Raw genomic sequence first — 22026 nt, forward strand, 5'->3', positions numbered from 1 at the left:
AAGTCTGAAAAGGACAGAGTGACTACTGAAGGCAGAAAAGCTTTCAGAATGTGAAGTATGAGAAACCAAGCTCCATACTATGCAAAAAGATAAGCCGTTCCATATGTGCATATCTAAAGGCTTGCTTTCTCAAAGGCAGGTTAAAAGCTTAGGGCCACGGTGAAGTTTTTGCTGCAGCAGCTGGGCCAGACTTCAGCTGGGCTCCATTTTCGGTCCATGAAACGCTCGCCCAGCCCTGAAGCGAGGCAGGCCGCGGCCTTTGCCCTGACGTGATGTTCGTCGGGCAGCAGGGCTGGAGCGAGGGGAGCCTCCCGTCAGGGGCCGGCGTCGCTCCCCTCAGGAGCCGGGGACACCCGCCGGGGGGCGCGCGCGCTTCTCGCGCCGCTGCTCCGGGCGTTGCGGGAGCGCGTTTGCGGGGACCTCCCCGCCTGTATAAAGCGCAGGGCGCGGCGCCCCGTGCCGCTGTCCCGCCGCAGTGCTGCCAGGTCGCTCGTTTGCCGTCCCGTCAGGTAACGCCGCGCCCGGGGGGTGCCCAGGTTCGGTAACAGCCCTGTTTGTTCCAGGTCCGCAGCCACAGCGAGGATGAACACGAATTTCTTCCACATAATCAAATCGAAAAAAGAAGTAAGTGCCTCGGGTCGCTTCAGAGCCCCGGCGGCGGCTGTGCTGAGGTGGGCGCCCCGAGACCGGGGGCTGCCACCTGAGGTGCGGCCCCTGAGGGCTTGGGAAGCTCGGCCTGCCGCCGGGCCCCCTGCCCTACAAATCCCTCCCGAGCTCAGCCAGGACAGGGAGCTCCTCAACTCTTCTGCACATCGTGTCTTTCAGCTCATTCCCCTGGTTGGAGTCGTGTCTTTCGCAGCAGTTGGGGCTGTTGCTTTCTCTGCCTATTCCCTCTTCAGCAAGTCTGATGTGATGTAAGCGAAATACTGCTCGGATTTATGCTGGTTTGTTCATCTCTGCGGAGGCAGTTGACAGTTACGTTTTCCTGAGGAAAAAAAAAAAAAAAAAAAAAGAAAATCCAAGTGCTTGTTCCAAAGTACTAGGAAAGATTAAGACATCTACACACTTTAAATACTGAAAAATTAATAAATATAGTGTAATGCAGATGGCTTCCCAACTTAAGATTTAATAGATAATATTTATTTTTCTTGGCTTTAGGTGTAATAGGTTTTAGTTGTTCTCAGACAATTGGGTAGAGGCCATTCAGGTATGGGGCGAGCAGGCTGTATCTAAAGAACAGTATTTGCAAATACAAAATTACAACAAGTTAAACTGGAGCCAAGTCCTTCACTCTCTAAGCTTTTGGGATATTTTGTATTTACTTTAAAGTGACTAAAATAGACAATTTTAGCCATCAGGATCAGAATCCCCTTTTTATTTGCATCTTTATTCAGTTTTGATTTACAGCTTTTTTGTCTAATGTTAGATAATACATTTATACTCAAACAATATTGGCATGTTGGTGCTTTGGAAGTTACAAATAAAGCAAGCCGTAATTGATGCCTAACCAGAATTTAAAATACAGAGTTGACCAAACCTGTAAACATGTGTTTCAAGGAGCTACTTATGTGAATAGTTCTACTGCTAATAGATTCCTCATGTAGAAAAGTATGTGCAAGTTCACACCCTAAAACATAGTACCTAGTTTGCTTTCTTCTCTTAAAGCATTAACAAGACTGGCAATCCAGAGCCATGGGAAACTATTGATCCTACCCGGCCTCAGAAGGTAATTAATGTGAATAATACAGTCAGTGTAAATAGCATATTTTTTCCAATACAATAACTATAATGTATAAGAACTAGCAAAATACGGATGAGGAAAAAATGTAAAGCTGAAATCTATTTAAAAGTAGAAATGATTGCATAGCTCATTACTTTATCTAAAGAACTTTCCCTACGTTAATGATAGTAATTAAGGTATTTCCTTCTCGGTCAACTGCTGAATTTGTGGTCTATTTGTTGGTGTTGGCCCCCACAACATCCACTTACTCAATTCCATCGATAACAGTAGATATATGGACTGTAGAGGAAATACTGTTTACATTTGCATTGTTCCTGAATTACAAAATTGACTGAGAATGGCTTATTGGGTATTATAACTGTAAGGAAAAAAAAAAATCTTAGTTTAGTAGAGCACCTAGGACAAGGAAAAATACAATTATCTGTGAATAATATTTGGGTTTATTATTTTATTAATATCAAAGTGATTTTGTTCAACAAATCATTGGATGTGATATTGTTATTTTTGCTTATTTTTACTAGGAAAATATAAAGCTATTAGAAATCCTTTATCACCAATAAGTTGATATGTGGTGTTGTGGGGAGAAGACTAACATTTTATTGACAGTGGACTTAAGTACTGAGGGTTTGCTAATTTTTTCCATGATTTCTTTTGAATCCAGCTATTAACAATCCATCAGAAATGGAAACCCATAGAAGAGTTGGAAAACGTCAGAAAGCTTACAAAGTGACAAGTTTCTGTTGGCTCTAAAAGGTACTCTATGAATCTAGTGGAATCACTTCTGCACAAACTTGACTACTGAAATCAGTGTGCGGAAATGCTTCTGCTACGTTTTTAGGGTCTCCCTACATTTTTTGGACTCTGGATGAGGAGTTTCATTTTGCCTTAGAAGTTGGCATACAACATCCATGTAGTCCAAAAACCTGTTTCAGAGCTCATTTTCAGGTTGCATTTGATGTCAGATATTGAAGATTCAGATGGTAATTACATATGGAAAAAACCTTCACCCTTTTTGTAGAATTTTATTATCTCAAAATACATCAGTTTTGTAATTTTACAGTGTTTTTTAATAAAATTGTTTAACCTTTGCAATGTTATATGTAAATTCCATACATGGGAATTACCCAAAAGCCCTTCTAAATTAAGATTCTTGGTCTGCTCCCTCTTTATCCTATATTTTAATGCAGCATGCATATTGTATTCAGACTAAATAGTCGTCATAGCCAGAGGATGTCTATGTATGGCAACATATGTCATAAAATAAACTTGTATTTATTTCCTACATTAGATGTGATAACGTAAGATGAAGTTAAGATAAGGTTCTATTCCTAATACTAAAACTTGTACATGTGCACAGCGTAATCCACCAGGGAGTCTTATATGTTACTTGAGACTGCGGGATTAACACATAAGACTTTAGCATGGCTAAAAGGGATTTAGAAATGAGAGAATTTCTGTTATATTTAAATATTGCTCCTGTTTAAACTTAGAAAAAAATGCTAGAATTGGGAAACACACTACCCAAAACCACTTATAATGTTAATTTCTTCATCTTGTGGGAGGTAGTTCAAGCTTAAATTTGCAGCACAGTTTTGGTGATTTTTTTGTTTGTTTTGTTTGTATTTAAATAGATATTAGTGACCTCTGCTTTAACAAAGAGAAAATAACACAGATTAAAGTTAGGAATGACTCCACATAAAGACTTTCTCTTTAGTTTCCTTACAAGTGAATTGGCTAGGGAAAGGATGCCATAATCCCAACAAATTAATGATCTATGTATATCCAATGGTGAAACAGTCCTTTTGTGGGTATTTTCTGTATGTTTTCCTTGCAAGCCTTTTCATATATATTACATAGTTTCTTCTACACTGGATGATCAGAATGCATGTTATTTGCTGAGAGGAAGAAAGCAAAACTGAAACAAGTTGATTTGAGGAAATCCCCTTTCAAGTGTGTAATAGTGAGCCTAGTGCTGTAGCTTCCTCTGCTGTAGCAAAGACAAAACAAGTTAGTAAAACTGTCTCCAAAATCTTAAGGTAGGTTGGCTTCAAAGACTTCAAGGTTTTTAAAGAATTTTTTGATGCTGAGAAGAAGTTAAAGAGTTACTTATTCCACACTTGTGTGCAGATACAGCATATTTAATATGTAAGTATGACTCAGCAGCATTTATATTTAAGAGTGAAAGGAACAACAGGACTTCAGAATACATGCTTAGCTTTCATTTTAAGTCATGACATTACAAGACAAGCAGGTAGTATATAACTACAAAAATCTAGTGTTCTGGGGAATAAACTTTTAATCATTTAAATAGAGAAATGTTTCAAAATATTTTCTGTAAGTTACTGTGTATTTACATATGTTGCTCTATTACATTAAAAGATGTGCTGTGCTGTGCTCTAAGTTCATGCATGAATTAAATGAGTTTGTCCTTAAGTAAATTACGTGTATGGTCTTTGAATACTATTACTTCTTTTGACCTAAGTATGTCAACATTAAGGAAACAAGTCATTTTTACATGATTTTTGTACTTAAACACTTTTCATTGGTGTCTTCCAGTAGTGCATTAGGCAGTGTGACTACCATCAGTCCCAGGTTATTGCTTCTCATTTTCTCTTAGGGCATAATAGCAAAAGTAATAATACAATGTTTTGCTTGTTACCTGCATCCTTTAAAAAACAAAAAACATAGATTTGTGGAAAGGGTTTTCACATAATGTGAGAAATCATCGTCTCTTCGTATACTTCAAAAAGATTATGAGGATTGTCCAAGTCCTTGGGACAACTTTTTGAGTTCTCAGACCATCCCTAAGAATATTCTGTCTGCTGTATTGATGAGATTACTCCCGTAAGTAGGGAATATCAAGGCCAGTTGCTGTATCTACCCACCGGAACTGCTCAACATAAAGCAATAAAGCAATATACAGGTTATTTCCTTATTCTGCAAACATCAGAGTTAAGACAGTAAAGATTTAATCCGTTGAATTTTATGAGTTTACTTTTATGAGAACAGTAAGATTTCCTTGTCCTGTGTAATGCAAACCCATGACTTTTTATTCTTTGTGCAATTTAAAGGCTGTTGAAATAAATTTCACTTCTTTCTTTCTTTCTTCTCTCCATTCTTTTCTACTTCTGCATCCTACTTAAACTTCTGTTCTAGGTTTTTGTTTTTTAAACAATTGCTGTCTTCACTCACCCTGGCTAGTACTTTTCCATGGAGCTATATCACTTCCAACTATCATATTAATTACAAAGTTTCATTAAAATGCTCATTGGCTTGTTAAAATTTCAAATCTGGATTAAAAACCATTAGCAATGATTTTTAATGGTGCTAATCACCATCACAATCATTAGAATCTATACAAGTTATGCTTTTCTGCAGCTGGTTGATAACTATTAAAGCCCATTTGTAAATAGTTTTCTGGAAGAATAGAAGGTTGCTTTCTGCAGTATGCATGCAAACTGAAGCAATAATTGTGTCCCCCCAAAAAATAAAATTTGGGGCAAGAAAAGTTTATGTAATTTTGTAAATAGACAAATCCATCAGTTCAAACAATCAGCAGAAACTTAACAAATGTTTAAAGCCTTGCTTTCAAGGAGCAGTACCATACAGGGGAACCTGAGTGCTACTGTCTGTTCTTGGGTCTGATTCAGGCTTTATAAAATGCCAGCTCTTTCAGCCTTCTAAAATACTTCCTTTTTGTTTTAGGAGTCATTAAAAAATTCCTGATCTGTATTTCACTTACTGTCTCCCAGGCTTTCACTAAGATACTTATCTTTTCTTTAGTTAATAAGAGAGCTAGGCCCCAAGAAGGATAAAACATAACTGTCAACCTCATTTTAGCCTCTACCCTTTCTCCATCTTATCTGATACACCTTTAAACATACATATCCTTAAAGGAGCCATGACATGGGACAAGCTTGATGGCCTGGCTGTAAGGACCATTACTTCATGTATTAACTCTGTAAGTTCACAAAATCTTTGAGCAAAATTTCAAATGCTCTGAATTCATTTTAACTTCCAGAAAGTGAAGCCTAACAATCAAAATATATATATATTCTTTGCTATGTATGTTTATTTTAATTGCAATTCTTTGTTATTACAGTAGTACTTAAAGGCTTAAACAGAACGATACAAGATTTATGGGATCCAAGACCTGTGCTGAGTTTCTCCTTTGGTTTTCTTTGCATATGATAGCCTCCGTGTCAGCATTTCTCTGCCTGACAGGCCTACCCCTCCATGTTTCTCCACTGCAAATAGTTTACTACCTAGTTATTTCATTGGTGCATGTAATTTCTGTAGTAAGTAGTTATTTACAGTGGGGCCTGTTGCAATCATTAAAGGAAATTGTTCATCCTCCGGTTGTCATCTGTCTCAGTGCAGAGGGCTCTTGCCCCTAGGGCTAACTGTAGAAAACAAACAAGAGTAATGGGAATGATTCACGGGTTCTGGCCGCTGTTTGGTGTTGGATGCTTCCCAAAAAAGCTTTCAGATTAAACAAACATGGCCACACTACTCAGCACAGTTTTAATTCATTGTCTGAAGCCTTCAGTGTATAGCACATGCCTGCCATACAGGCAGCACACAAGATAACACCATCACTTGAAAGCCTGACTGAAATGGAAATGGAGAAGCATTAGTGAAGAAGAAGACCTGGTGAGCTGTGGCTGGACTCGGCAACTATTTACATTCAGGTGCTGATTTGAATAGACAGCAAGCAGATTGTTTGCTGAAAGCACTTTGCCATCATAAAATAGCCTTCACCACAAATTACACCCTTCAGGGAAAGTCCAGAGTGAACAGGTACCTATGGGCCTCACCCCGTGCAAAGATCAGACACCCTTGTGGCATTTCATGGAGGCTCTATCAACCCTATTCATTCTGTACTTTGGCCTAGCAATCAAAGGATTTCAGTTTAATAATGTGTTACTTTCAGATAACATTATATGTCAATTCTTGCCAGCAATGTCCTCCTGTAGAATTAATGAGGGATTTGCGGTGCCCTCTAAGGATACCTCACAGAGACAAACTCCATTACATGTTAAGCCAACATGAGAGAGCAGCTGTCCAGCGGCTGTTACTCGCCACCACACTGAAGGGGAATCCTGAGGGATCCTCCATGCCCCATGGCTGCCGGCTGCCATCTCCCTCAGCCACCTCTCAGTGGAGAGGAGGGAGCACAGGGTTGCCTGCTGCTGGTGGGTAATGGTGGGACACAGGGCTTTCATTAGCACTTCATTAAGGAGGTGCAGTAAGTGCTATGTGGGTTCTTCCCTTCTCTGTGAGGCAGGGGAGGGCAGAAGGATGAGCCTCGACGTGCATTGCTGTCAGACCACCTGTGGGAGTGCTGGAAGGCTGTGAGCCCTCAGTAGGGCTGACGATTGCAGCAAGGAGAGAAGAGGTACGAAGAGAGTAAACTTGCCACACCTGGGTTCTGTGTAAATACACCATTTTTAGGTGGGAGGACTGAGGAGGTAAACTCTCTGTGGTGGTGTGCTGTCTCAAGTAGTTTGTGAGGTAAAGGATTTCTCTGTATAGCGAATAAGGGAGATTCTAGGAAATAGTATCTGTGGGGTTAGGAGATGATAGGGTTTGATTTGGTGTGATGAAGCAGAGTTAGCAAGTCAGAGTCCCAGAAGTAATTTCTCTGGGCTTGTCATGTGCTGGTCTAAAAATAAAACAGAAGTCTCATCAAACAGCAGTGGGAGCATGTGCAGAAGTGCTTGCTTTTGTTTTGCTCTTGCCTACACCTAACTCTGGCAAGGTCAGGTCACCTGTGTGACACAAGTGCTGTGGGGCTGGGCTGAGGCCACCTGCCTGGCCACATGCCACATGGCACAGCAGGCCCATGCTGCTCAAGTCATCTCTTGTACTCAGGCCACAGCTTCCACCCTGTGCCTTGTGGCTCCTCATGAAATGGCCAGGCTGGACTGGAGACACCAGGGCCTACTGTGATATGTGGCTGTGCCATCTGTCTGGGTGATGGGCCTTGATGCCTGTGTGTGGCTATGCACCTGCTCTGGGCAGCAGATCTGCTGCTGCTGGTGGCCAAGGTTTGGCCCCATATGTAACACTTCCTAAAATCCTTTTGACTAAATACATTAGACTTCACAATGTGATGTTTTAAGATAAAGCCAGTCATCCTTGTGACCTTGGTCCTGTAGTACTTAGAAAGTGTTTGTGCTAGTATATTAAAATTCAGATAAATGTGTATCCAGCTTTATAAGCTTCAAGCAATTGAAAACAGGTCTCTTCAACTTCAAACATTTGATCCCTACTATATCAGAAAACAGGTATTACTTGATTTCTACCTCTCACACCCTCCTATTTGCTGCAGAAACTCCTTCTTTGTTTCCCTTGCTGACACATTTTTTTTTCCTCATGCTATGTCTCTCTTTCATCCACCAAAACAATATAAGAAAAACATAGAATTGTCTTGGTCTAACTTGCTTACGCTGTTAGTTCTGTTTATTAGTATATACCTGTACTGTGCTATAGAAAGTTAAACATGTAAAATTATTAGATCAATTTATAATTAGGCTGGTGATTTAAACTCAGAAATTATGAAAAAAAAAAAAAAAAAGGAAAAAATAAACCCACCACAGTCATGACTTTAGTAAGAATGTTTTCTTTATTTTTTTTTTGTAACAGTGGTAAAGATGCATAATCTGAGCTCTTTAATCAAAGATTTCTGTACTTTCTCTATGTGCTTTAAAAACAGCAGATACTGAATAATTGTTTTCCAGTTTTGAAAATAAAATTTTAATTTGCCTCATACATAAGTATGCTTTGTCTCACTTAAAACTCAGGTAAAACAGTTTTTTTCTTTAAATTTGTAAACATATTAATATTGTATTGTTAGGTGGGTTCCATTTCACTGAAAACTATTTGTTAATTATGTTGATGTGGAAAACTAAAGACAGTGTCTGCTAATAATATTATGGGATTCTCTTCCTTACTTAATATCTTCAGAACGTCTTTTGCTTTGAGTAAGATCTGTTTTCTGACTGAAATCTGATTGATCCGGTTGTTTTCTGACAATAAAATGTGAAAGTGACATGTTCATGTTCTGAAACCACAAACTTGAAGTGGCAAGTAGTTGCTTATTCCTAAATACTGTGAATTGTGTGGATTCCTGTAGCCTTGCAGACCATGATGGTGACAGTCGAAGCAACAGCTGTGAAACGGTTTTTTCCCTTTCGTATCTTCTTTTATGTTTGGTGGTGGTTTTGTTTGTTTGTTTGTTTGTTTTTTAAGTAAATTCAGAAACATTATTTTTTAGGCTAGCACTCACTCAGCCAGAGTTTTGCTGGCTTCATGAAGCAGGGCAGGGGGTGGTAGCTTTTGAATTTGTGACTTTACACAGCAGTTCGTTTTTTCGTATTTTGAAAGCAGAATTCTCTGCTGGAGTGAGTTTTGTACAGACATTGATGATATCAGATGGTGTCAAATTGGGTATCTACAGACTTAGGTCAAAATGTCAGTAGGATACAACACCCAAACCAGACTGGGGGGACCGGAGGTCTGTAGCGACCCACTCAGCATTGCCTGAAGGAACTTCTGTGAAGCAGTGCAGTCAGAAGGCAGAGTTGTTGCTCTCCCACTTCATGGTTACAACCCTTTTCTAGAACTCTCCAGTGTTCAAGCCACTTCCTGTCATTCTACTTCTTTTGTATGGTATATGGCATGAGATCAGACTTTTCTGGTAGACCAGAGGTAACCTGCTAGTGTCTGAGGCCTACTGTGGTTCCTCAGACTTTTTCACAGAGCTGCGTTTCATCTTCTGACAGGACTGGTGCATGCTGCAAGGTATAAGCAAGGAATGCCAAGCTTATCCTGCTGGATTGTTACATGGATTGTCAAAATCCCCATGTTCTGAAAAGCTGGAGTTCCTTGTATTCCTGGTCAGGTGTCTTAGAATACACAGATTTTTACTGCAAAATTCACATAGGATCAGTATGATGCATTATCAAGTGCAACTTATTTCAATACTTTTATTACACTGCATGATATGTTGGGAGCAAATGAGGTAGCTGTAGATGCAGACAGATTAGCTGAGAGGTCAGAAAGCCATACAAGTTTGAAAAACTTAAGTAAATGTGTTTAAGCTTTCATTTTTAGCAAGGCTATTTCATTCTTGGTTGCTTTTTGTGTGACTTTTTTTTTTTTTTTAATTCAAATAAATGTATTTGCAGTAAGTAGGTGACTAAATACCGTCCTGTACCAGACTTGCTGCTGCAGCACAAACAAGGAAGTAAGTGCTGAAAAAATACATTGGTTGTAATTCCTGGTAGTAACAGGGAAATGTTATCAGTTTGCCAAAGAAAGCAAAGTCACATACTTGTCATAAATCACTGATTCATTACATCAAAAAACAAATGAACAAAAAAAAACCCTGTTCTTATATTAAAGATGTTAACGTTTCATGTAATGATTCATCTCTCTTACCTGTTGTAAGACTCTTACAATTCAGTGAAGCCTGAAATATGAAGGAAAAAAAAAAGGCTGTCCTTTTCGAGTCATGTTGGGTGACTTTGTAAGTGTTTAAAATAGTCAGGTAGGACTTTGATGAGATCTTAGTTATGTATCTGGGAAAATATATGTTAACATTATGCTGCCTTTACAGAGTTTTTATTTTTTGTCTTATGAAATGCTTTGAATGGAACATGTTTAGTCAGAAGACAGAATTTGGCTTAAAGACTGCAATATCCACCCTACCCCCAGAAGCAGAAATACATTGCAAAATCGTAGTTATAATGACTTCAGTTCTGTTCATTGCCAAACTAAGCCATAATTTTAATGTTATCATAGCATGCTGTATGAAGTAGATGTAAAACAAATTGATTTTGAAGTTACAGATTTCAGGGAGAGATGGAATTATCACAGAACTTGTAGTGATTGTGTACATATGCACGTACATCTTTGTTGTTTTTTTTTTTTAAATTGCCTCTTAAGAGAAATAATAAGTTTATAACTAATTATTAAATATATAATAAGTTTATAATTATTATAAGTTTAATAATAAGGGTGTGACTGAAGTTTCTGTATCCCCATTAGTTCAAAGAGGAAGCTTCTGTAGTATGCAAAACAGGGTGATAGGTAGAAGTTTGAGCTATGTGTTGGGTGTATCACTTTTTGATGCACATAAAGGACAAAACATATATACCCTCTACAGGCCACTGCTTTAAATGCCAAATTCTCACCTAAGTTATATGTAGAGTTACTCAGTAAAGATCCTAAATGTTTGACCAATCAGCCTGTTCTCAGAAATCTTCACAGCTGTCTGTTTGGCAGTACCACAGACATAATATACATTCCTCAATAAGAAATACTAAAGCACAAAGTTATTACTGTAGCTAGAGATGAGGATTTGTTGAAGCAACCTGTAATCAGAGGTACCAAAATTATGAGCCAAGGGAACTTCTTTACCTATTGTATTTTCTTCTTCATGAAACAAATAAAAGGATATGTGGCAACCGAACAAAGGAACGGGGTGTGGGTAACTCTACAATTGTTTTTATTATCAGGAATGAATGGGTGTGGTATGCATGAGATGGGTAATACATACCCTTGCTTAAGAGAAAAATTGTAAAGTTAGCTATCAAACATTCTAGCTTAACAGCACAACAGATCAACTAATGCTGCAATCTGTAAGCAAAATTGATGTTGGTTTAACTTGTGACCACCACAGTTTGGCCCTGAAATATGGGTATGCTCCAGAGTTGGCTGCATGGTAATGTAAAGGCATCTAATGCTTTTCAGTTGCTGTCTCGAGTATCTATGTACTCTGGCTTTATCTGTTGGGTTGTTGTTGTAATACATACACCATAGATGTTTGTTCATTGTCCTTTGTATTATAAAACAAAGAGTTTTATTTGAGGAGCAGGTGTTGCGAAGGTTTCCTGCTGAAGTAAGGAGCTGTATAATGCTTAGCTAGACACTATGAAAATTCCATTGCTTAATGTAACAAAAAAAGAATCCTCTCCCCTTCCCTCCTTCTGCATCTCAGTAGCCTCTTTTGTTCAGAAAACACAGCTGTAAAGTTCATGTAACCATTTTCTGATAAGTTGTTAAACTAGTGTATCAACACCCTGCCTTCCTGTCTCACGCTGGGCCAACATGACCAAATAAAGAAAGAAGTTGAACCACAACGCCGAGGAAGACTACGGCCCCTTCATCTTCACGACCACCAGAGGGACAGAGACGACCCCCTAGCAACAGTGCGCGCAGTCGCAGAACATACCCGGACGTGCTGCGTAATCCTGAAATCACCAAGATATAAAAAGGGACCCTGGGGGGGGGTGAGGTGCGCGCCGTTGGTGGAGCCGAGACTCCCCGGCCGCCCAGCGCTGTTTTGCTTGCTGTTGCTTACTCAATAAATTCCTTTCTATTATTAATGCAATGCTCTCTGAAAATTAATTAAGAGGGAGCTTATAACAAATTTGGTGCCGTGACTCGGATGAAGGCAATCTGATTGAAAGACCTTCGGAGGGGGCGCCCCGCTGATTTCAGCGGCCTTCGCTAGGACTACTTTCATTCAAATCCTTCACCGACGAACCCTAAATTCGGCAGCAAGCAAATAAAGCCGGCAACCCCTAGTAATCTTTGTGCACGAAGACCGAACGAAGACTCAGGAGTGAGTAAGTATAGGCCGGTGATCCGTTCGGTTGGGGTTGGGTATCCTGGAGCGTAGCGTTGTGAGACGTCCAATTGCGGACGAAGCGAGTGCGGACCCCTCGGTAGTGCGGTTCCCACATCCCGCGAGGGACTGGGCCACGAAAAGGGGGAAGCGATTTGTGTGTGTGTGTGTGAAGGCGCTCCAGAAGATGGGACAGAAGAAGAGTAAGCCTTCTGGTCCCATGGGCAGGGTAACGTCTGGTGTTAGGTTACCCTGGGATTAATGATTAAAAATTGGCAGGATTCCCCTTTTAGGCGGGGAAGCAATAAAGTAAAAATGATACATTATTGTGTTGAAGTTTGGGGTGGTAAACAGATTCGAGGAGACCACCTTTACTAGTCCGTATTTGGGTCCTTTGAAGATTGGGTTTGCCAGGCCCTAAATATTTATGTAAACTCAAAGGAACCTTTTAGTTTGGAAGAAAGTGAATATGCACATTTGTGGATCAGCTCGGAAACTCGAGCCAATTTATATCCTCTAAAAGAAAAAGGAGGGGATGGGAGGCACAAGAAAAAAAAAAAAAAAAACGAGAATTAGAGACCCCAGCCCCACTGCCTCCCTATATTTCACCACCACCACCTGCAGCCCCTCAGACTCCCGGGCTTCCTAATCTGCAACCCCAGGGAGACTCTGATAGCGACTCTGACTCTAGCGTTCAGGGACCAGTGACTAGGAATATGTGGCTGTCCCCATTAACTCTGGGGACGTCCAAGATTTTAAGAAAGAGACAGGAGGAGGGTAAGCGAGCTTTAATGGCAACTGGCACAATGTTTCCAGCTGCTGAGGGATAATTCTAACTGGAATAGTAACTGTACATTGTATATTGTATATATAAAAGCCCAGGCATTTTTGTTAAAGTGTTCTTTTATACATATGTTAATATGTAAATATGAAAATATAAGGACTGCCATTGAGGTGTATGTTTAAGGGAACAAAATTTTCCCAGGCATATTATCGGCTCATCAGGTTTAAATGTTCCCAGTGTAATTGTCTACAGGCAGTTAATTTACAGTGGTCTGATTTTACTTGTGTATCTATATATTGTGGATTTTGGAGGGATTGGGATTGACTAGTAAAGAGCTTCTAGGAAAACGGTGGAATATTAACCACTGTAGATTACAATAGGAAAAGTTCAAAGCAAAGAAATCCCGAGGAAAAGCCCCCTAGGATGTATACTAACACATTGGAGGGATATAGTGGGATAAGAGGGTACAGAGAGTAAAAGAACCCTTATTAAATATTGTAATCAGTGGTGGCCACTTTATAAACTAGAGAATGGAGCGGAGTGGCTCCTAAATGGAACTACTAATTATAACACCATATTACAGTCAATGTTGTTTTTGTGGAAAGAAGGAAAACAGGATGAAATGTTGTATATTGATGTTGTTTCAGCATCTTGGAGGGAAAAGGTACGGAATTAAGTTGGCCCCTGACTGAGCCTTTGATGTCGGCATTAGAAAAGTAAAGGCTAGAGAAAGATAAAGGAAGTGTTAAAAGGTTTGTTGAAAGTGTTAAAGGTATTTGAAGTTGAATGAGCAGGGAAAGGTGATGTAGGCATTATCTAAGTAACAGTCTAGAAGTTTTGGTATATTTGCATATTTGCTGTGGTGTTTGTTCAGTTTCCCAAGCATCGGGGAGGGGGGAACAGCCTGCTCCACCAGGGGCCTCTCCAGCGGCCGCAGGGGGGCTTCAGCTCCAGCGCCTGAAGCGCCTCCTCCCCCTCCTTCTGCACTGACTTTGGTGTCTGCGGGGGGGTTTCTCGCTCTCCCAACTGCTGTTACTTGTAAAGTATCAGGGATTAAATTAACTAATGAAACCCTAAATGTGATGGGGGTAGAAGGGACTGGGATAACAGTGCCACTTTTGGGGGATACCAAGCTGAGACTAGGGGATAAAATGATCACTGGGCAATTATTGTATGTATCCAAGGCAGAGACTAACTTGTTGGGAAGGGATTTGATGATTAAATTGGGCATTCAACTAGTAAATTGTTAGACTGGAATAACAGTGTTATTAATGGAGTGCTCTCTGGCCCTGAGAGCAAACATACATGTATATTCACCTCTGACTGGAAAGACCCTGAAATGGGGGCGGAAGCAACAATATAGGTGAACAATTTTACCTCAGGGGTTTACAGGGCCACCTATCTATTTGGGTAAATTCTAAAAAAGATTTTGGAGCAATTACAACCTCCCAAGGAGGTATTAATGTTACAAATATGTGGATCATTTTAAGGAAAATCGATACTCCCTGATGGGAGAGAAATGCTGAATAAAGTGATAATGAGGCAAATATTAACTGTTTTACATCAGAAGAGTCATTGGGAGGTGCAAGCAATGTGTGATGTTGTTCTAAGAAAGCATGTCTGTGTAGGAATATATACTTTACAGAAGCACACATGCAGAGGATGTACTATATGTCAAAAGGTAAATAAAAAGGCCTTCTGTAGCCTATCTAGAGGGGGACGGGAGCCAGGGCTTTGACCTTTCCAAAGTATACAGGTAGACTTTACTGAGTTACTTGTTTGTCCTAATTGACCACGTGACTGAATGGATGTAAAGCTTTACTGCAAGGATTAAAGCAGGCCTTAGAGATTGAGTGGGATTTTCACAGCCCCTGGCACCCCTCCTCTTCTGGAAAGGAAGAGTGAATGAATGGTGAAATTAAGAAACAACTAACAAAACTTGTGCTGGAAACTAAGGCTTCTTGGGTAAAATGCTTACCCCTTGCACTGTTAAACATATGGACACAGCCCAGAACTGATGTAGGAATTTCTCCTTTTGAAATGCTATATGGTATACCCTATGACTTGGAATTGCCACTTGATCACCCTCAATTCTAATTAAGACTTGGAAAGAGACTGCTTTAACACCACGATGGGGAAGGCCCCTATGTTATTTTGCTTACCACAGAAACGGCTATTCGAACTGCGGAGAAAGGATGGACGCATGCCAGCCGTGTGAAAGGACCAATCCGGGAAGGTAAATGGGAGGCAGCTCCAGGCCCTGACGACTTGCAGCTGACACTAAGACGGACTCGATAAGTATTTTATATTATCTGTGTATCGTGGGAAGGGGAGGAGGCCCTGTTTCAAAGGCTCCCTAGTAGGTTCCCCTGAAGAACACTGCTGCTGCCAAGAAGAACCGATACCTTGTAGTTCGCTGCAACCGAACTGACAAGAGAGGCAGAGAAGTGAAAACGGTGGGGGACTGAGGGGCCGACAATTTAGATGGGCTCCAACCACCTCCTACGATACATGGGAGTCAGTATCATCGTTTTGGTCAGCTATGGGTCTGCGCATCCCCATCAGCCTTTTAAATGGAGCTTGATCAGATGGAAGGATCAATTCGTCATCCAGCAAACAATGACAGCAGGTGCTCCCAGTTTCCGCATCACATTATGTGACCTGGTGTCAGTGCAGCCATGCTTTAACCGATCAGGATTTTATTTCTGCCCAAGTTCTAACACAGGAAAGGGGTACTGTAATTACCCGAACATGTATTATTGTGCATACTGGGGGTGTGAAACCATTGCTATGGACTGGACACTCGGGGCTGGTCGGAATAAATTCTTACAAGTGGGATATGGGCCGCAAGGTTGTAACCAAAAAGCAGGCCCCCGTTACAGGTGGTGAGGGCATGGTATAGGGTATACAGGAACCTTCCATGGAAATAAAGAAATTTGCAAGGTTCTATATATAAATATAACAAACTTGGATGATACTAGCTGGGTACTAGGAAAAATGTGAGGTGTCAGATTTTACAAACACAGAACAGATAGGGGAGGACTCGTACTAATAAAAAGGAGGATGCTGATAGGCCCCAGGCAGTAGGACCAAATGAGGAAATATCCAGGGAATCCAGCCTGCGGAAAATACTACAGTGCCAACCCTTGGAAGCCCTACGAGTTCAGGTAAAGCCGAGAATGATAACATAGCTGAGAATAACATATGGGGGGGGGGGGGCATGAATGCCAGCTACCAATTATTAAACAAAACAAACCCAAATGTAACAAAACAGTGTTGATTATGCTTTAGTATAAGGCTTTCATATTATGATGCTATCGGGAATCCTGGGGAGCCCTCCCACACAAACGAGAACAGCCCTCTACATTACAGTTGGGAAAAGACATAAGGGTAACACTAACAGAAGTCACTGGAGGTGGTAGGTGTGTGTGCACGGTTCCTAGTGGGAAGTGTCACCTATGTAATATCATGGAGAATGGAAAATAATCAGCCGAGTGGTTAATCCCAGCCAACAACGCTAGGTGGGTTTGTTCGTGAGTGGGCGTAACTCCTTGTCTATCACTAAAACTCTTTAATGCATCTCGTGATTTCTGTATACAGGTGATAATTATACCAAGGATTCTATACCACTCTGAGGATTATATGTATACCCAGCACACAGTGGCAAGGCATCATCTGGAAAGATGGGAACCATTCACGGCTCTAACTTTGGCCACCCTAATAATCCTGGGAGGAGCTGGAGTGGGGACCAGGGTAGCCTCATTGGTTAAACAAAATCAAGAATTTGCTTCTTACACATTGCTGAGGACGAGGACCTGACCCAAATTGAACAATCCATCTCGGCCCTGGAAAATCTGTCAGGTCGCTTTCAGAGGTAGTGTTACAAAATCGTAGGGGATTAAATTTGGTATTTTTTTACAACAGGACGGGCTGTGTGCAGCCCCGAAAGAGAAATGCTGTGTGTATGCTGATCACACTGGAGAGGTAAGAGATACAATGGCAAGACCCAGCGAAGGGTTGAAAAAAAAAAAGAGGAAACGGGAGAATGAAGCCCGACAGAGCTGGTACGAATCTTGGTTTAATTATTCACCTTGGCTTACTACTTTATTATCAACAATAACAGGACCTTTGTTGTTCTTAATAATAGCACTAACTTTTGGACCATGTATTTTTAATAAATTGAATGCGATTGTAAAGGGACATTTAGAAGCGGCACATTTAATGCTCATACATGCCAGATACGAGCCAATAAGTACCAACGAAGGAATCGAGGAAACATTAGTTCTTAGTAGCCAGGCATTGCAGAGCTTCAATGAACAAAATGAGTAACTAAAAGAAAAAGGAGGGATTGTAATACATACACCATAGATGTTTGTTCATTGTCCTTTGTATTATAAAACAAAGAGTTTTATTTGAGGAGCAGGTGTTGCGAAGGTTTCCTGCTGAAGTAAGGAGCTGTATAATGCTTAGCTAGACACTATGAAAATTCCATTGCTTAATGTAACAAAAAAAGAATCCTCTCCCCTTCCCTCCTTCTGCATCTCAGTAGCCTCTTTTGTTCAGAAAACACAGCTGTAAAGTTCATGTAACCATTTTCTGATAAGTTGTTAAACTAGTGTATCAACACCCTGCCTTCCTGTCTCACGCTGGGCCAACATGACCAAATAAAGAAAGAAGTTGAACCACAACGCCGAGGAAGACTACGGCCCCTTCATCTTCACGACCACCAGAGGGACAGAGACGACCCCCTAGCAACAGTGCGCGCAGTCGCAGAACATACCCGGACGTGCTGCGTAATCCTGAAATCACCAAGATATAAAAAGGGACCCTGGGGGGGGGTGAGGTGCGCGCCGTTGGTGGAGCCGAGACTCCCCGGCCGCCCAGCGCTGTTTTGCTTGCTGTTGCTTACTCAATAAATTCCTTTCTATTATTAATGCAATGCTCTCTGAAAATTAATTAAGAGGGAGCTTATAACAGTTGTGTGTGTATGTTTTGTTTTTTTTTTTCCCAACTCCCTCTTTTGTACACAAACACACCTCATATTATCAATAAAGTATTAACGATCTAAGAAAAAAAAAAAAAACTCTCTGCAGTTTGAATATCCTTACTCAGCCATAGCAGTTGGTGGATCCAGTAGTAAGATTTCTTTTTGTTGTGTTACTCTTGCTCTGTGGGCTGCTTCTATCTCCAATGGCTAAAATTAGAGACTACCTCTTCCCTCTATCCTTTCTCCAGAGAAACATTAACTGTAGTAATTCTGAGGGGAAAAATAATGTTCTGGTTTCACTGCTAATTTACTGAGATAATTAATTGATCTAATGTAATATGATATCCTGTATGGCTATCAACAAGTGTGTGGATCTAGAAACATATATTCACTTACTGCTTATGACCCTTTAACTTTTGATACACAAAGAGTTGCTTGCTTTTATATTTTCTATGATATGACTTGACCTTTGCTCCATGGCAAGTCCAAGCAGCATGGTTACCTGAAAAACACAATAACTTGTTCCATCTAGGCTACGCTTAAAGCAAATGTCAAAGCACCAAGAAAATGGTGCTGTGTAACTGAGTTGGGTGATTTCACTTTCTAGTTGATGGTATGTGTTTTTTGCAGAAGCATAGAAAATCTGGAATTGCTTAATAGCTTGAAGAAATGAAAGAAGACTTTACGGGAAGGAAGCTGTGGTTGTGAGTTGCTCAGCCTCTACGTGAAGCCTGTTCAGCTACCTTAAAAGACAGCAGTAGCAATTGCAGCACTGTGGTATTTTCTACTTATTTTGTATCTCCCTGTTTAGAAACAAAAATGCTTCCCTCAGTGTATATTTTTAATTCAAAGTGTCATCAAATCCTTTATCTTGAAAAAAACATCCTGTTAATTCGAACTCAGCACCCCACAGAAACAGTACTTATTTTCATAGAAACTTATGGCTTGCATGATGGATAGTGTTGTTTACATTAATGAATGTAATTTGTTCTAATTGCATTTGATAGCCACAGCTGACTTATAGTCATAGAACTTTTTTTTTTTTTTTTTTTTTTTTTATTATTATTGCATACCTGGGACTGGCAGAAGGTAACTTATTCCACTCTGTATTCCATGGGTATTTTCTGTACAGACCTTTAAGAAGAACCTTAAATATTTCCCAGTAATTGATTAGGAAATCCGTGGTAGGCTTGTGCTTTTTCTTATTATATGTGTGTATCCGCGGGGGGGAGGGAGGGGGGGACACGACACGACTTTTTTTTTTTTTTTTTTTTTTGCTTACTAGTAAGTCATTTGAAAGATTTGTGGCAGGATACATTCTTATGACACCTAAACCAGCACGTCCCAGCGGTTATACTCGGGGCACATTTATTAACGTTGGGCCTAATGCCCCCTCTGCTGGTAAATTTGGGCAGGACTAGCTGCTTAGTGCAAGGGGCAGCCTGGCCATGCGGTTTGTCGGACCTGTTCTTACACTGGGTTTGGAGGAAAAAAACGTGGGAAATCAAAAAAAAACGATAAATAACGGTATACAAGTTTCAAAACTTTACTATCATCTGAATTATGAATAAGTTTAAATATAGTATTTACATTCAAGTAGAGTTGATTTTTTGGGGGGAGGGGTGGGGGAGGAAGGCTGGTTACTATCATTAAATGTTTTTGTTTACATTCCCTCAATTTATTTGAGGGCTTATTAGTTAATTTGTGTGCATTGTGAGAAAAAGAAACCAGAGGAATGTGGGAGTTGGGCACTCTTAATGCGTGTGAGCCAAGGAGAATTTATTGCCTGCTTGCCATTCAGCTGCTGTTAGGAGTTCAGCTGTGCCTAAGATCCAGGTCTGTATTGGCACTGAGTGCAGTGGGACGTTTCCTGGGCAGACAGCCTTAACTGTCCTCATATGCTACTCACAACCCTAGAACAACCACTGATCTTTTCAGCAGGTATAACAGTAAGGAAATCATAAAGCAGTCATCATATGGATAAAGCCATAGTTGTGTTCAGGAAGTGGCTTGTTTTTCTGCAGAAATTGGTGCTGCGAAAGGTGTGCATGCTTCATAACCTTAATAGAAGTGACTAAATTATGTCATGCACTTTACCACTGGCAGTTTTCAAAAGAAGAAACTGTGAAACTGAGGAAACAGAATACATGGAGAAAAGGAAAATAGATAAAGGAGTAAAAATATAGATTTGGATTATCATTATTTTACAGCTGTAAAAGTAGAAAGCAGGCAGGCATGCGTTCTAAGAGCAGATTGCTGTCATAACTGCACAGAAGTAAATGGAAAAGATAAGCATTTATTTCAGCAGCTTCCAAAGTTGTCAGGTATCTCACAGAACGGAAGGGCAGGTGTTGTCCTTCCTAGAGCATTCAGCTGTGGAGAATTAAATGAGAAGAGTAAAAGCAAAGGGGATTTGCCATCCCCAGAGCACAGAGTGGCAGTTAGTGCCCAGTGTAATTTCTTAACCAAGAACAAGGGTGAGGAGAAGCTGGGAAGTGGATTAAGAGGTCTAGGGAAGGGGGAAGATACATGTTTTATTTCTTAATGTACAAAGAAAATCAAGAAAAAGACTTTTGGCAGTGCCAGTTTGGATGTTGAAGACCGAGTTCAGGTATAACATTTTACATGGTAATCCTACTGGTATAGAAAAAAGTGCTGCTACTATTGAAAGGAGTGTCAACACAATTTAGAAAGTAAAAATCTTCATTAAGCAAGGAAAACACCAATTCAGAAATAAAATTGGTTTATGTTAAGTTTCATCTTAGCATAAGAACACTTAAGAATATGAGCAGAATGCAAGGGTTTGCAGTCCACTCCTTGTTTAAAAAAAAAAAAAAAACTTGACTCATATGGGTAGTCATCAAAGTTGTATCTGTATTTCAGGAGAAGATGAGTAAAATCACAGATTAAAATGGGAGAAAATTCTTCCTAATGTAGACTGTTAGAGGTGGCAGAATTTTCATAGAATTTTAGCTGTTCGATCAGCAATAGCATTTTGGCACATGTCTGGAAGCAGGAATACTAGCTGTGGAAGCTTCAAATTTTAGGTGCCTATTGGGTAGGGACAACCCAAAAAGTAAAGGCATTCTCATTTCAAGCAGAAGGGTTTACAATGATAAATAGAGAGGTATGAGGACATGTAAATAATCTTGTGATAACCAGGTGAAATAATCTGGATGTGCTGCAGAGCTGCTTGGAAAGGCACCACGATTCTTGTTTATACCAATGTCATTTTCCTCTAAGGTGATGACTAAAAAATGATCTTACAATATCTATAACTTGCATTCTTTAATATCCACTTTACACTTACCAGAGCACTGTTAATGCATGTTAGATTATATATTCCTTGTAGTTTATTTGCAAATAAACTTTCTCAAGAATTCTCTATTAATTGTAAGTGTGCTATTTCAATTTGTTTATTTTTAGAGTTCTGTTGTACTCACAGGAGTGTAGAGTACACATCACTAGGAGTGTTATAAATTGTGTATTCCTTTTGTTACGGATTAATAACAGATTCAGAAGAGTACTGAGATCTTACATGAAATGCAGCACTGCCAGACAACTTTTGTCCTGATCTATAAAGACTAAGAAAAGGGTTAGAGGTAAGCCATACAGATACCAATTGCTATGTGAGACCTTAAGACCTTAAAATAGGGAGTCTCCACTTCAGTCTTCCTGATACAAATGCATGGATTCTTTTATTCTAGGTTGTATTCTGTTGTTTTTTTCTGTGAGCTCCTTTCAGTTGGTCCATAGGCCTTGATAACAAGGGCACCTCTGGGGTGACTGAAGGGCTTCAAGAATGCCTTGCCAGTTGCTTTATGGCTTTTCCTTCACCATACTTTGTTTATATTTTCCAGTGTGCAATTATTGCATAG

At 40.1% G+C, this 22026-nt stretch overlaps 1 protein-coding gene across 2 annotated transcripts; it reads left to right on the plus strand.

Moving 5' to 3' along the window:
• Nucleotides 1–332: 332 nt before the first annotated feature.
• Nucleotides 333–19318, plus strand: C11H15orf48 (chromosome 11 C15orf48 homolog). 2 transcript variants are annotated; one of them, XM_072043409.1, is made up of 5 exons: nucleotides 333–624; nucleotides 826–914; nucleotides 1666–1726; nucleotides 2403–2494; nucleotides 18779–19318. In XM_072043409.1, exons 1-4 carry the CDS (start codon nucleotides 583–585, stop codon nucleotides 2469–2471), a joined length of 261 nt encoding a protein of 86 aa, XP_071899510.1. In that variant the 5' UTR covers nucleotides 333–582; the 3' UTR covers nucleotides 2472–2494; nucleotides 18779–19318. The 2 variants fall into 2 exon arrangements, with proteins under 2 accessions (XP_071899510.1, XP_038041125.1); XM_038185197.2 differs by lacking the exon at nucleotides 18779–19318 and adding an exon at nucleotides 2580–2829 and having other exon boundaries at nucleotides 335–624.
• The last annotated feature ends 2708 nt before the right edge of the window (nucleotides 19319–22026 follow it).

Source organism: Anas platyrhynchos, chromosome 11, assembly GCF_047663525.1.
Source record: "Anas platyrhynchos isolate ZD024472 breed Pekin duck chromosome 11, IASCAAS_PekinDuck_T2T, whole genome shotgun sequence".
Taxonomy (NCBI): Eukaryota; Metazoa; Chordata; class Aves; order Anseriformes; family Anatidae; genus Anas; species Anas platyrhynchos.